General features: G+C 57.4%; 1 protein-coding gene across 1 annotated transcript in view; it reads left to right on the plus strand.

The window, feature by feature from the left end:
* Nucleotides 1–12,876, plus strand: part of Cfap99 (cilia and flagella associated protein 99) — a 29,551-nt gene that overhangs the window by 2,688 nt on the left and 13,987 nt on the right. Inside the window, exons 2-8 of the mRNA XM_013023877.1 lie at nt 4,759–4,903; nt 5,973–6,067; nt 7,806–7,918; nt 8,909–9,086; nt 11,190–11,270; nt 11,543–11,617; nt 12,643–12,718. Of these exons, the coding sequence (XP_012879331.1) occupies nt 4,759–4,903; nt 5,973–6,067; nt 7,806–7,918; nt 8,909–9,086; nt 11,190–11,270; nt 11,543–11,617; nt 12,643–12,718 (763 nt within the window). The remainder of the gene's footprint in view (nt 1–4,758; nt 4,904–5,972; nt 6,068–7,805; nt 7,919–8,908; nt 9,087–11,189; nt 11,271–11,542; nt 11,618–12,642; nt 12,719–12,876) is intronic.

Raw genomic sequence — 12,876 nt, forward strand, 5'->3', positions numbered from 1 at the left:
GCCAAGGTGGGAAGAGGGGTCTCCTTGCAGCATGAAAGGGAAGGGGCTGGTGATGATCGTGGGTTCGGATTGTTTTAAATAATGCACGGATTATTCATGGTAAATGCTCTCTTTGTTACTGATGAGTCACAATGTTGTGACCACGGACAGTGTCCTTACATGGGGAGCCCAGCACCCCAAAACCTCTGGGCAAATGATTCAATGCATAGAGCTGACATACCCAGGGAGCTGCCCCATATGTGAGCTGGAGTTCAGTGCAGCACAACCTGCTGAGAGACTCCGGCCATCCAGGGAAGCACCGGTGAAGAGCCGGACACTGGTGTCCACCCAGCTTGGATGACTCACGCATCTGGAGCTGTCAGAAATCGCTAGAACACCCCACATTGATTAGGCCAAGGCTTGCGCGTCCAGTGCCAGGAAATGATACATTAGCTGTTGGGCAGAGTGTCAGCAGGCCACAGGACGGGCAGCTAGATGGTGCCCCAGGACACAGCGCAGCAGCCCCGGCCCCCCTACAGAGCATGACCTCTGGGACACACGCTCCATGCCGAGGAAACAAGATGAAGAGGGACATTTGGAGAAAGTTGCACAGAGAAGGGAGGCCCTATGACAGACCCAGCAGAGTTAAAGACCACGCTACCACCGAGCAGAGGGGACAGAGCCTGGCTAAGAAGGCACAGGCTGGGAAGGTAGCAGAAGGAGCCTCCAAAGCGGGGAGCAGGAAGAGGCCCAGCTCAGGAAGACCTGGCCGCCAAGGGGGCAGGGTGGGCTGGGGCAGGGCAGGGCGGGGGGTTAGTGAGGTTGGAGAAATGGAACCAGGGCTTGTAAAAGAGCTTAAAGGAGAGCAGGCCAACAAGAGGGGGCCACGCCTTGCAAGCCCCACTGCAGGAGATTGATAGGGAGAGCTGGTCTGTCCTGCCACAACGACAAACAAAACAAAAACCCTCATCCCTCTTTTCCTTCCACTCAACCTTAGAATGTACCTTTGCCTCACAGCCTCAAAATGGTTGGCTTGCTTCAGGCATTGTTTTCACACACCAGGTTTGGGGGTAGGAGGAGAGGAAGAAAGCAGTTGCAGGTTTGTGCTGCTTGGCTCTGCCTTCCTTCTGAGGAGTTTTCTTGGGAGCCACCCAGCAATCTGCTAGCCCTTCTCAGAGTGGCTCTGTGGCCTGACCTGCAGGGGCACATGGCCACCCCCACTGGACCGCACCTTTGCAGGGGCGAGAGAGATGGCTGTCCAGTCGCCCCAGGATTCTGACATCAGTCTTCAGACGGCCAGCCACAGGTATTGGTCAGCTGAATTCAGGCCCAGCGCTGTGGCTGGCCGGCTCCCGGGTCCTCTACCGCCCTTGACCCTGGCTAGCTGCATCCTCACTTGCTGTCCCTTCTCAAAGGAGACTCAGATCTGGAGCCTAGCTGTGCCAGGGGCCTCTGTGCAGGTGCCAGCCGGCCGCCGGCAGTGCCAGCACCAAGCCCAGCTGCCAGGCTTTGGGAAGTCAGGCTTGCTCAGGGCTGGTCCTGAGAGGATGGGGGCGGGGAGGGGTCCCCAGGTACCATCTGGGGGCTCAGACGCGCAAAGGCTTTCTTGCTGGGAGGGAAGTCCATGAGGTGAGCAGAAAGGGCACGTGTTAGACAGTGTGTCCCCTTTCAACCCAGGCTGAGTGGGCAGGGCAGGTTCTGTGAGCCTGCCAGCGCCATGCTAATCACTTAGGTGAGCTGGGGCAAAGGGATGGGAAGCAAACACAGCCTGCCAAGGACAGCTCCCAAAGGTGAGGCCAGAGTTCTGGGAGCCTGGGCACCGGCCAGCAGTCCCAGGATCCCTCAGGCCAGCACTGGAAGGATGGCACTAGGCCCTTCCTCCCGGGCATCCACGTGACTTCTAGCATGGAAAAGAGTCAATAAATGACCAGTGGGACAAGTGGGACAGGCCGTCTGACGCTAGGAGGGGCCAGGACTGCCCACCCAGGACCGGAGGAAGCCACTGTGCCAGGAAACACTCAGGCAAAGATCCTGACCGTGTGTGGAGGCCGCCAGGGGGCACTAGCACGTCCAGGGGGCACCTGCAGGTCCAGGAAATGGAAGGGGCTGGTGTGACTGGGCCAAAGCCAGGGTGGTAGGGGCTCAGGGAGCTGGGCCAGCCCAATCAGGACTTCATTGGTCATTGTGAGGTTCTATGAATAACAGACATGACAGGACTTCCAACATTAAAGAATCCCCCAAGCTGGGTGCCGGTGGCTCACGCCTGTCATCCTAGCTACTCAGGAGGCTGAGATCTGAGGATCGCGGTTCAAAGCCAGCCCTGGAAGGAAAGTCCATGAGCTCTTAACTCCAATTAACCACCAGAAAACCCGAAGTGGCGCTGTGGCTCAAGTGGTAGAGCACTCACCTTGAGCTGAAGAGCTGAGGGACAGCGCCCAGGCCCAGAGTTCAGGCCCCACGACTGACCAAAAAAAAAAAAGGAATCCCCCAGAGCCAGGCGCTGGTGGCTCACACCTGTCATCCTAGCTACTCAGAGGCTGAGGTCTGAGGATCACAGTTCAAAGCCAGGCCAGGCAGGAAAGTCCACGAGACTCTCATCTCCAATGAACCACCAGAAAACCAGCTGTAGCTCAAACTGGTAGAATGCCAGTCGAGCAAAAAAGCTCAGAGACAGTGCCCAGGCCCTGAGTTCAAACCCCAGAACAACAACAACAACAACAACAAAAAGACAGACCAAAGAGAGAGAGAGGAGCAGCTGGGAGAGAGCTAAGTCCTCAGGCCAACTGGCTGTAAGGTAACAAGTGTCCAAGCACCAAAAACAGGTTGTGTCTATAAATTAGGGCAGCCAAGAAGGCCAGTGTCCAGTGCCTGGTGTGAGATAAGAGGGCTCAGACTTCCCTGCCCAAGCCGATTTCCAACTGTGATCTTCTGACCTCAGCCTCCTTTGTAGCTAGGATTACAGGCATGAGCCTTTAGCACCCCACCCAACATTTCTAGATGAGCAGTGATGTGGTTCAGTTGTAGCTCAGCTTGCCTAGCGTGCACGAGGCGCTAGCTTCATGCATGGACCACAGAAGGAAGTTTTTACAATAACTAGTTCTCTAAGAAGAACGTTCTTATGTGAATGCCTGAGAAGTGAGCTGCAGCCTTTCCTTTGGTGGAGGTGGTTAAAGGGGCGGCAGGCAGCACACAGGCCAAGCACAGGGAAGGCTGAGTGGAGGGGAGCGGCCAGGACGGAGGCAATGTTGCCCACCCCACACCCTGGCCCACACTCCCACTTGTGTTAACTGCTTTGTATCTCCTTGAAACTTTTCCAGTGGTTTCTTTTTACTGGCGGTATTGTACTCACCTGTGGTAGGGAGAGAGGGTTGGACCCATGGATGCATCTACTTCCATCCTACAGCTGAGCAACCACCACTGTAAACATCGGCAGGTGGAGATCTCCACGTGGGTGTCTTCCTTAGGTTCCCAGAGTGTGATCACAGGGTCAAAAGATCTGGAAAACAAGACTCTGAAAACCTCTTTGCAAACTGCTCTTAGGAGAGACTTGGCAGCACCCGTCTCCAGCAGATTCTCGGGGCTGGGCTGCCAGTGCCAGACCTCCTCCTTTTCTCTCTCCTTCAAACTGAATTATTTTTCAAAACCTAATTTGAGGCCTTACTGCTTTTTAAAATGATTAACAGATGTCAGGCCCAGATCATGTTGGCCTTGGAAGATTTGTGTGTTGCAAGTGCAGCGTTTAGAGGTGGGGCTCTGGGAAGTGGCTGGATCAGGAGAGGACTCTCCCTCTCTCCCTCCCTCCCTCTCTCCCTCCCTCCCTCTCCCTGCTTCGGAGCAGCTTTCCTCTGAGATGCCTTCTGCCGACTGCAGTTCAGCTTTGCCCCGTCCCTTGCTTTTGGCACAGAACAACATCTTGCCCATTCTCCTTGTTTGTGCATCATTCTCTGGAGTAACTTTTTGTTCATTTGATTTGAATTCCTGAGACATTTTCATTTAAAAACTTGTATATGTGCTCACTTTTTAAATTATTTTTTTCTTCTTTTTTGCTTTGAGCGAGTCCTAGGGCTTTAAGTCAGGGCCTTAAACTCTTACTCAGCTTTCTGATAGCTGGTACCCCTTCACTTGAGCCATGCCTCTAGTTCTGGCTTTTTGCTAATTGGAGATAAAATTCTTTTTGGGGGGGTCCGGTCATGGGGCCTGAACTCTGGGTCTGGGCGCTGTCCCTCAGCTCTTCAGCTCAAGGCTAGCACTCTATCACTTGAGCCACAGTGCCACTTCCAGCTTTTTTCTTATGTGGTGCTGAGGAATCGAACCCAGGGCCTCAGGCATGCAAGGCAAGCGCTCTACCACTGAGCCACCTTCCCAGCCCCAAGGAGATAAGATTCTTGAAGATTTGTCTGGCTAGGCTGATTTTGACCTTGATCTTCAAACTCAGCCTCTTGAGTAGCTAGGTTTATAGTCACAGGCCACCAGTGACTGGCTCCTTTTAGCCATTTTCAAGTGTCTAGTGATATTAAGAATATTCCATGCTGTGTGAGGTCATGGCTTTCATCTCCACATTTCCACCTTCCCAAACTGAAGCTCCATCACCATCGAACCCTGAGCCTCTGCTCCCTCCCTGCTCCAGGCCAGAATATGTATACACTACCTGTTCTTGTCGAGTCCACTCTTCATTTCCCACCTTTATCTCACCTCCAGGCCCACCTTGCCCTCCTGTGGCCCAGCGCCGGGGGTCCTGTGCTCAGATGGCCCCTGCCCAGCCTGCTGTTTCCCTTCCAGGATCTGAGTGCCCAGAAGCGGTCCTTCATCTTAGAAGTTCTTTCTGGCTGCCTTGAGTATCGGAAGTTGCTGACTATTGTGGTAGATGCCTTCTATGTGCGAGATGGCCGGTTCTCCCTGTGGGCTGACTACAACCTGTTCCTGGGTGAGTGTCCCCGGTACAGGGTACAGGGCAAGGCGAGCTGGCAGCCACAGACCCTTGACACAGTGGCCACTCCCATCACTTTGCCCACCGTGGCGGGGCTGGGGTGTGTCCTCACCCCACCCCCACCCCGGGGAAACACACTTCAGGCTCGTGGAAAGCTCAGCTCAACAAGCAATCTTTGGCCTGGCAGAGAAAGGGTGCCCCTGAGGCCAGTTTGGGGTGGGGTGGGGAGGTAATGCCTCCTCTGAGGCTGCTTCTGACTGCCTCCACTCCTGCCTGGCCCTGCCCACTTTGAGTAGCTCCAGACATGGCCTTTGTAGACAGTGCCAGGGTGGCACGTGGAGTGGTCCCTTGGTGGGGCTGCCCAGCCCTGGGGTGAAGAGGAGGCAGGGGCTGCGGGGAGGTGGACCTAGGCAGCTAACCAGCTGGGGGTCAGAGGAGCGCCCCACGCCCCCTCAGAGAAACCCAGAGCTCCCGGCCCTGGCGCTGCGGCCACCTAACCTCTCAGCGCCAACAACTGGCCAGAAATCACCTCACTCTTGTCCCAGAGCCCTTGGGGTCGCTGAAAGCCAATCAAATGAGGCAACGTGTGGAGCAGCCGCAGAGGCCCCCAGCCAGTTTTTCTGGTTGTTTGTAACTATGCTGGGCCTTGCACTCAGGGCCTTAAATTCTCTCTTGGCTTTTTCACTCAAGGCTGGCACTCTACCACTCCAACCACAGCTCCACTTTGGGGTTTGGTTTTTGTTTTTGTTTTGCTGGTTAATTGGAGATTGGGGTTTGGTTTTTGTTTTTGTTTTGCTGGTTAATTGGAGATTAGCGTCTCTTGGGGTTTTCTTCCCCAGACTAGCTTCAAACCTTGATCCTCAGATCTCAGCCTCCCAAGTAGCTGGGTAGCTGGGATTATAGGTGTGAGCTACCAGCACCCAGCTTTCAGACAGCGTTGGCTGGTCCTTTACACCCTAAAGCCTTCAGCCTTGGACAGAGCTCCCCCCCTCCTGCCCGCCAGCCCCGGGGTTACAAGCCAGAGTCCCCTGTAGAGCGGAAACCTTCACAGGGTCTCTTCCCTCAGTGATCTGCTACCTGGCCACCTTCCAAATGGAGGAGCTGGGCTTTCAGCTCTTCTGCAGCATCATCAAGTCCCAGTCCGCAAGCAAGACATCCAAGGTGAGTCCACCATGACTGCTAGGGGCAGGGCTGGTGCCAGGAACTGGGCAGAGGTGGGTCTGCTCCGCTGCCAGCCCGTCACCTATCTGGTCTGTCTGAGGAGAGAACCCTGGTAGATTCACCCTGCATTAAAATCAGGCTTCAGCCTCGGCTGGGGAGAATGCACGCTTGTCCTAGGGACAATCTGATTCTCATTCCTGTTGTCAGGGAGGGTGTAGGCTTTCCATTGTTAGTGATCTGCCACTGCCTGCAGCAGCTGGTCCTCAGCTAGGTGGTGTGAGCCCTTCACACCCCTCCTCCTCCCCCTCCCAGTCTTCCCTCCCTCCGGGGAGGCTGGGTAGGCCGGCAGGACTGAAGATCATGCCCACGGGGTCCTGAAGATCCAGCAGCAGGCCTGCCATCCCCAGGTGCTCGTAAATAAAGCTGCAACCGCATCTGGCTGGTAGTGCCATGCAGGGGCACCAAGGGAGCTCCCTGGAAGGGCAGGGCGGGTGGGGAGGGGCCGTGGTGGCCCTGTGGGGAACGCCATGTGCAGCCTCCACAGAAAGCACGGTCCACCATTTTGGGAGGTGTGGTTGTGGGACTCCTGCTGCCTGCCAGGACCCCCCCCACACACAGCTGACGAATCCTCCCACAGCCAGGGAACATTTCCCACGTGCCTCCACTGCAGCAGTGTCCGTGGTGGGAATGTGGCTTTGCAGGGCCTGCTCTGGGGATGGGGCAGCAGCCCAGCTGAGAAGGAGCTAGAGACAGCTTGCCGTGCCCAGGCTGGTGGGCAGGACAGCCTGGACGGAGCCCCAGAGCGAGCCGGAAAGGGGGAGGAAGCAGGGGGTGCGGGGAGCAGGCTGCCTGAGTTGCTTTGGTGTACAGAGGGCATGGGGGCCAAGAGGAGGCAGGAGGCAGGAGGCTAGGTGGTCAGCAGGGGTCAGAGGCCATCCGGCCACAGCTCTAGTCTTCTTCCAGTTGTGCTCCCTGCCACAGGTGCAGGCCGGGCTGGGGTGGGGTTCCGTTCTGGTGGCCTCTGTGTCAGACCCCTGCCTTCCATGAAGGGGTTTCCAGTGCTCCCTCAAGTGGATGGGCCCTCCTCAGGCGGCCCTCAGGGGACCCCAGCTTTAACGGCCTCCCAAGCAAAGGCTGGTGGCTGAGCTTTTGTCCCAGCCATGCAGGGCAGGGTCACCGTGCAGCACCCCGAGGTGCTGGCTCCCCCTTGCAGGGCTGAGCCAGCCCCACGCCTTCCCGAGCTAGAGCAGTCAGACTTGGGAACAAGAGCCGGAAGGCAGCCTGCAGATGGCCACCACGCTGGCATTGCCACCGAGACTGGCTCCAGCCATCCAAGACACCACAGGGCCACTGGGCACGCCAGCCAGGGCCAGGGCCAGGGCCAGCGGGGTCTCCCGGCTCCCCAATACCTGTGATGAGCTACCGCTCAGGTTGTAGAAAATGGTAGTTTCATTCCTGGAATTCCAGAGCCCACTGGGGGAGACCCCACCCCACCCCACAGCTTGCTCTGGAGTGCAAAGTGTGCCTTCTGGGCACTGGGAGCAGGGTGGAACACAACTGCCGATTCAGCTAGCACGGGCAGGCTGGGGTCGGGCCCCTTTCCCACGGTGCCGCAGGAGGAGGGGTGGTCCTGATGGGTGGTGTCTTTGGCTGTCTGCAGGGCTGGAACCCCGAATACCCTACCCTGCTCTGATTCCCCTGTGGGCCAGGTCCCACCCCTCACAACTCTCCTGCTCAGTTCCTCAGATTTTTCTTCAGCCCGCTAAACCTGTGCTCGTGGATCAAGGATGAATGGAGCCTCGTGTATGAGGCGACCCACGTGACCAAGAACTGGATTGATCCCCTGTTGAGGTGGGCCCGGCCGGGCGGCTGCCGCCTGACCCCATTCCAGCCTCGGCGGGCATGGCACCTGCTTGCCACCTTCTGCTCACCGGACCGACCCCTGAGAGAGATCAGCCTGGGAGGCTCAGGGCAGTCACAGGCACAGCCAGTCCCACAGCCCAAGGGGGGCAGAGGCTGGGCTCCAGGAGGCTGCTGGGGACCCCTCCCCCCCAGAGAACCTCATCACCTTGTCTCCCTGGGACAGACGGGCAGAGGGCTTCTTACATGACAGCCCTGTGAGGGCAGCTCTGCACCCTGCAGTGAGCTCTGCTTTGCCAAGGGAGGTCCTGTGGCTCTGTGGGCCCTGGGGCCGGCAAGCAGGAAAGCCTCCAATGGATCGAGGGGACAGACAGACCCTGGCCCCTGCCTGGCTTCGCCAGCCAGCTCGGCAACCACAACCCTCCGGCCCCAGAGGTGGGAGCCCTGGCCCAGACCAGCAGTGGCCTCCTGAGAGTCTTCCTCCCTGCCCACACTCCAGCCCCCCCCCCTGTGCCCTAGGTCTCTAGATGACACAATTGCAAGAGAGAACACTGGACAGGCTGGTGGTGGGGTGACACCGTCTTGAGAGGCCCTACCCGAGCTCCTGCCCCAGAGCCGGCCATGGAGGCTGTGTGGGAGGACGCAGGCCCTTCTTCTCCCCACCCCCACAGCCCTCCAGCATTCCTTCCCCATCACCAGCTCCCAGCGTCCTTTGTCCAGGTCATCTGCTTTGCCTAGATTAGCTCACAGCCCAGCAGCTGTTCATGGTCAGAGTGCCCCAGATTCCTGCAGCATGGACCTTCTGGTCTCCGACCCCCCTGCCCGGGCCTCTGGGCTTCAGTTCACTCACTTGTGAAGGGGGTCCTGAGGCTCTGCTGCACCCACAAGGGGTGGCCAGTGGAAAGTGGCGTCCGTCCATCGCCACCTGGCCCTCAGAGAGACCTGGTGACCTCCAGGGCCTTCTCCGTTTTTACTTTCAAGATGGCAGCCAGAGGTACAGGAGCTGGTCAGCCAGCTGGAGGGAGAGCCAGCTACTACCTCATTTCCCTCAAAGACCAAGATCAAGGCCACAACCCCCAAGGAGTTCAACCTGACCGTTCCCAAGCCCCGTGCCATTCCAGCACCTGAGCCCATCCCTGATGTGGCCCATCCCAACCAGGTAAGCCAGGCATCTGCTCAGGGCCCAGGATGACCAGGCTGGGAGAGTGAGCTGAGGGGCCAGCGTGGGGAGGGGCGTCTGTCCAGGCCAGGAGCCGTTGCTGACTGACTGCCTGCCTTCAGAAGGGCACCTGGTTGTTCTGGGTTGTGCCAGCAGGTGCTGCATGAAGCTGCTGGCTGCAGGCTCTGACTTGTATAGGAATAGAGCCTGGAGTCTGTGTTGCGTCCACATGCAACATTCCATGGGCCCATTCCCATGCTGCAGTAATAGATAAACGTGCTCATACTGACTTAGCAATAGACCACTGGCTTCATGATTAAAGAAGGGCAGGCTCCAGGGATAGTTTGATTAGGGTTCCAGCTCTATTTTTCTGTGACTTTCTCTGTCCTTGACTCCTCTGCAATAGGCTTCATCTCTGGGCTAGAGTCTTCATGGTATTAAGAACTCAGCCCTGAGCTCTTAGTGTACAAGAGCATAAGAGAACAGTGTAGGCCAAGAATTCTGGGGGAAAAATCTAATTGGACCAGCCCCAGTCTGCAGTGTCCTGATTGGTCCTGGGCCAAACTCTGTCACCCAGCTTCCCAAAGCCAGTGTAGGACCCCACAAAACCAAGGGCAGTTACAGGAGCAGGAGGGGATCGTGCTGGGGATCCAGGGGTTTCCACCCCAGTCCCACCATCCTTTCAGCCCAGAAACTTCACAAACCACCACATCTACTGTGTCTCCCATGTGGTTTCCTTCTCATTGACCCCCAGCTCTTTTTCTTCATATCATTCAATAGTGTTTACTACTTTGTAGAGCTGCCTACTCTCTATTTCCTGTACCAGACACCACCTCTCTTATTTGTTCCACATTCCTAATGCTGCTAGAATAGTCCCAACTCAGAACAGATCCTTAGTAAATACTTGTATTGACCAATGGTAGGGTAGATGGATGAATGGGTAGATGGATAGATGGCTGTGTGGGTGGGTGCATGGGTAGATAGATATATGGATGAATGGTTGAGTAGATACGAGTGGGTAGATGGATGGATCCGTAGATATGAGGATTGATGGATGGATGGATGGGAAGGTGGCTGGTGGGTTGGTGGATGGGTGGGTGGGTGATGGGTAGGTGGATGGGTAGGCTGATGGATGGGTGGGAGGATAGCTGGGTTGGTGGATGGGTGGATGAATGTGTGAGTGATGGGTAGGTGGTTGGTGGGTTGATGGATGGGTGGGTGATGGGGTAAGTGGTTGGTGGGTTGATGGATGGGTGGGTGATGGGGTAGGTGGTTGGTGGGTTGATGGATGGGTGGGAGGATGGATGGGTGGGTGATGGGTAGGTGGTTGGTGGGTTGATGGATGGGTGGGTGATGATGGGTAGGTGGTTGGGTGGGTTGATGGATGGGTGGGTGATGGGTAGGTGGTTGGTGGGTTGATGGATGGGTGGGTGGGTGGCTAGCTGGGTGGATGAGTGGATGAATGAATGAATTGTTAAGTAGCCCCACAATTATCCCAACTTCAGATCTTCAGCCTGTCAAACCTCCTTTCCACGTCAATCTGCTAGTCACCTCTCCCTCTCTTTGCTCAGCCAGGCACAGCCATCTGTCCTTTACTGTGGGATGTTAGTGGCTGTCTTCTTCTTCTTCCTCTGAGGTCCAAGATGGCAGTCCTGGGACGGAGGTTTGAACCCCGCCCCCTCCCTGGCCTCACCTGTTCACAGGGCTCCTTTGGCCACTGGGATGTGCAGACACTAGACCTGCACAGAGTTAATGCTCCAGGGCCGACTTACACACACACACACACACACACACACACACACACGCGCGCGGTAAGTGACATGTTGGTAAGAAAAAGTAATGCAAATAAAGGAGATAAGAGGTCAGTTAAGATTCTGCAACGTGGCCAGGTGGGCCTCTGTTCTTTCAGCAGCAGAGCTGGCGGTCTCATGGGCCGGTGACATGCCTGCCCCAGGTGACATGCCTGCCCCAGCGCTGGACCCACAGCCCCCTCTGCCCACCCCATCCCCCATCCTGCGCTTGCCCTCGGCTCCAGACTGCAAGGCACCTGCTGACCGACTCTCCAGTTACTGACGTGGGTCTGCTCTCCCCCCACCCCACCAGATTCCACAGAGCACCTACCAGGAGCCTAAGAAGCAGCAGCTGTTGCAGATGGTCAAGACATACAACCGCAGGAAGGCTGAGGTAGCCCCCCCCATCCCCCTCCCTAGGAGTACCACCAGGATCTGCTAATGGAGGGGTGGGGCACCAGGGGGCCAGCCCGCACCCCCCCCACGGCCCAGCCCGCACTCCCCCCCACGGCCCAGGCTGACTGGGGGGGAGCCCAGCCCGCACTCCCCCCCCACGGCCCAGGCTGACTGGGGGGGAGCCCAGCCCGCACTCCCCCCCCACGGCCCAGCCCGCACTCCCCCCCCCCAGGGGGAGCCGGCAGGACGCGCTTTGTGGTGCCCTTGCAGGAGCTGCTGCTGAGGGCAAACATGGAGGAGCTGCAGTGCGCCATGCCCAGGGCACATAAGGAGCGGCCAGCACAGGTAAGAAGGGGTTTCCCGGTGGAGGCCAGTCTTTGAAGTGAGGGTTTTTTACATTGTCAAAACATTGCTCCCAAGCTGAGTACCAGTGGCTCTCGCCAATAACCCTAGCTACTGAGGAGGCTGAGATCTAGAGGATTGAGATTCAAGGCTAGCTTGGAGAGAAGAGCACTGCATCTCTAAAAATAACCAGCAAAAAGCCAAGCTGGAGGCATGGCTCAAATGGTAGAGCTCTAGACTAACAAGTACAAGGCCCTGAATACAAACCCCAGTTCTTCCTGCCGGGTGCTGGTGGCTCACACCTGTAATCCTAGCTACACAGGAGGCTGAGATCTGAGCATCCCACTTCAAAGCAGCCTGGCAAGAAAGTCTGCGAGACACTTATCTCCTATTAACCACCAGAAAACTAGAAGTGGCACTGTGGCTCTAAGTGGTAGAGTGCTAGCCTTGAGCTGAAGAGCTGAGGGACAGCGCCCAGACCCTCCCAGAGTTAAGCCCCATGACTGACAAAAAGAAAAAATTCTCAAAACCATTTTAATGGTGACTTAATACACAGCTTACAGGCATCATGGACTGACACTGAACCTGATTCTGGAGCAGACGAAGAGGCTGTGTGCGCTTGTTTGGGAGTGCCTATGAAGCCAGAGCAGGGAGGGTGCCAGAGAGGAGGCAGGGAGCAGGACATGGAGCCGCATGCCCGCCTGGGCAGGAGGATCTGCGGCTCCCCCCCCCCTCGCAGCTGAGCGGGCCTGGAGACGAAGGGGGAGGGGCACTCTAACCAGCCCTTCCCCACGCTGTGGATTGAGGTGCCCCCATGTGTCACGGGGCAGAAGGAGAGGCCTGAGCTAGAAGCCTGGAAGCAGCCCAGGAGAGGGCCAGCGGCTAGCCCTGATGGGTGGCCAAGGAGGAGGATGCTGAGCCCTAAGGCTAAGTCCAAGGGGAAACACTGGAGTGAAGCGGGGGGGGGGGCAGACGTGGGTGCACCCAGCAGGCACAGGTGCCAGGGCGTCCCTGCCTGACTTCCACAGGGCTCCAGGAAGCAGCTGAAGTTTCGACCTGCACCCCACATCCAAAGGACTCCAAAGCTGACCTTCTACAGGGTGGGTGAGGGGCCCCGGCCGGTCAGGCCTCTCACGGGCACCCCTCCCCACCTGAGAGTGGCAGCAGAGGGCCTTGGAGCCCGGGGAGATGGCCTGGGCCAGCAGGGAGGGCAGGACGGTGGGGGCCCGGGGAGATGGCCTGGGCCAGCAGGGAGGGCAGGA

Source organism: Dipodomys ordii, unplaced genomic scaffold (genome assembly GCF_000151885.1).
Source record: "Dipodomys ordii isolate 6190 unplaced genomic scaffold, Dord_2.0 Scaffold71, whole genome shotgun sequence".
Lineage (NCBI taxonomy): Eukaryota > Metazoa > Chordata > Mammalia > Rodentia > Heteromyidae > Dipodomys > Dipodomys ordii.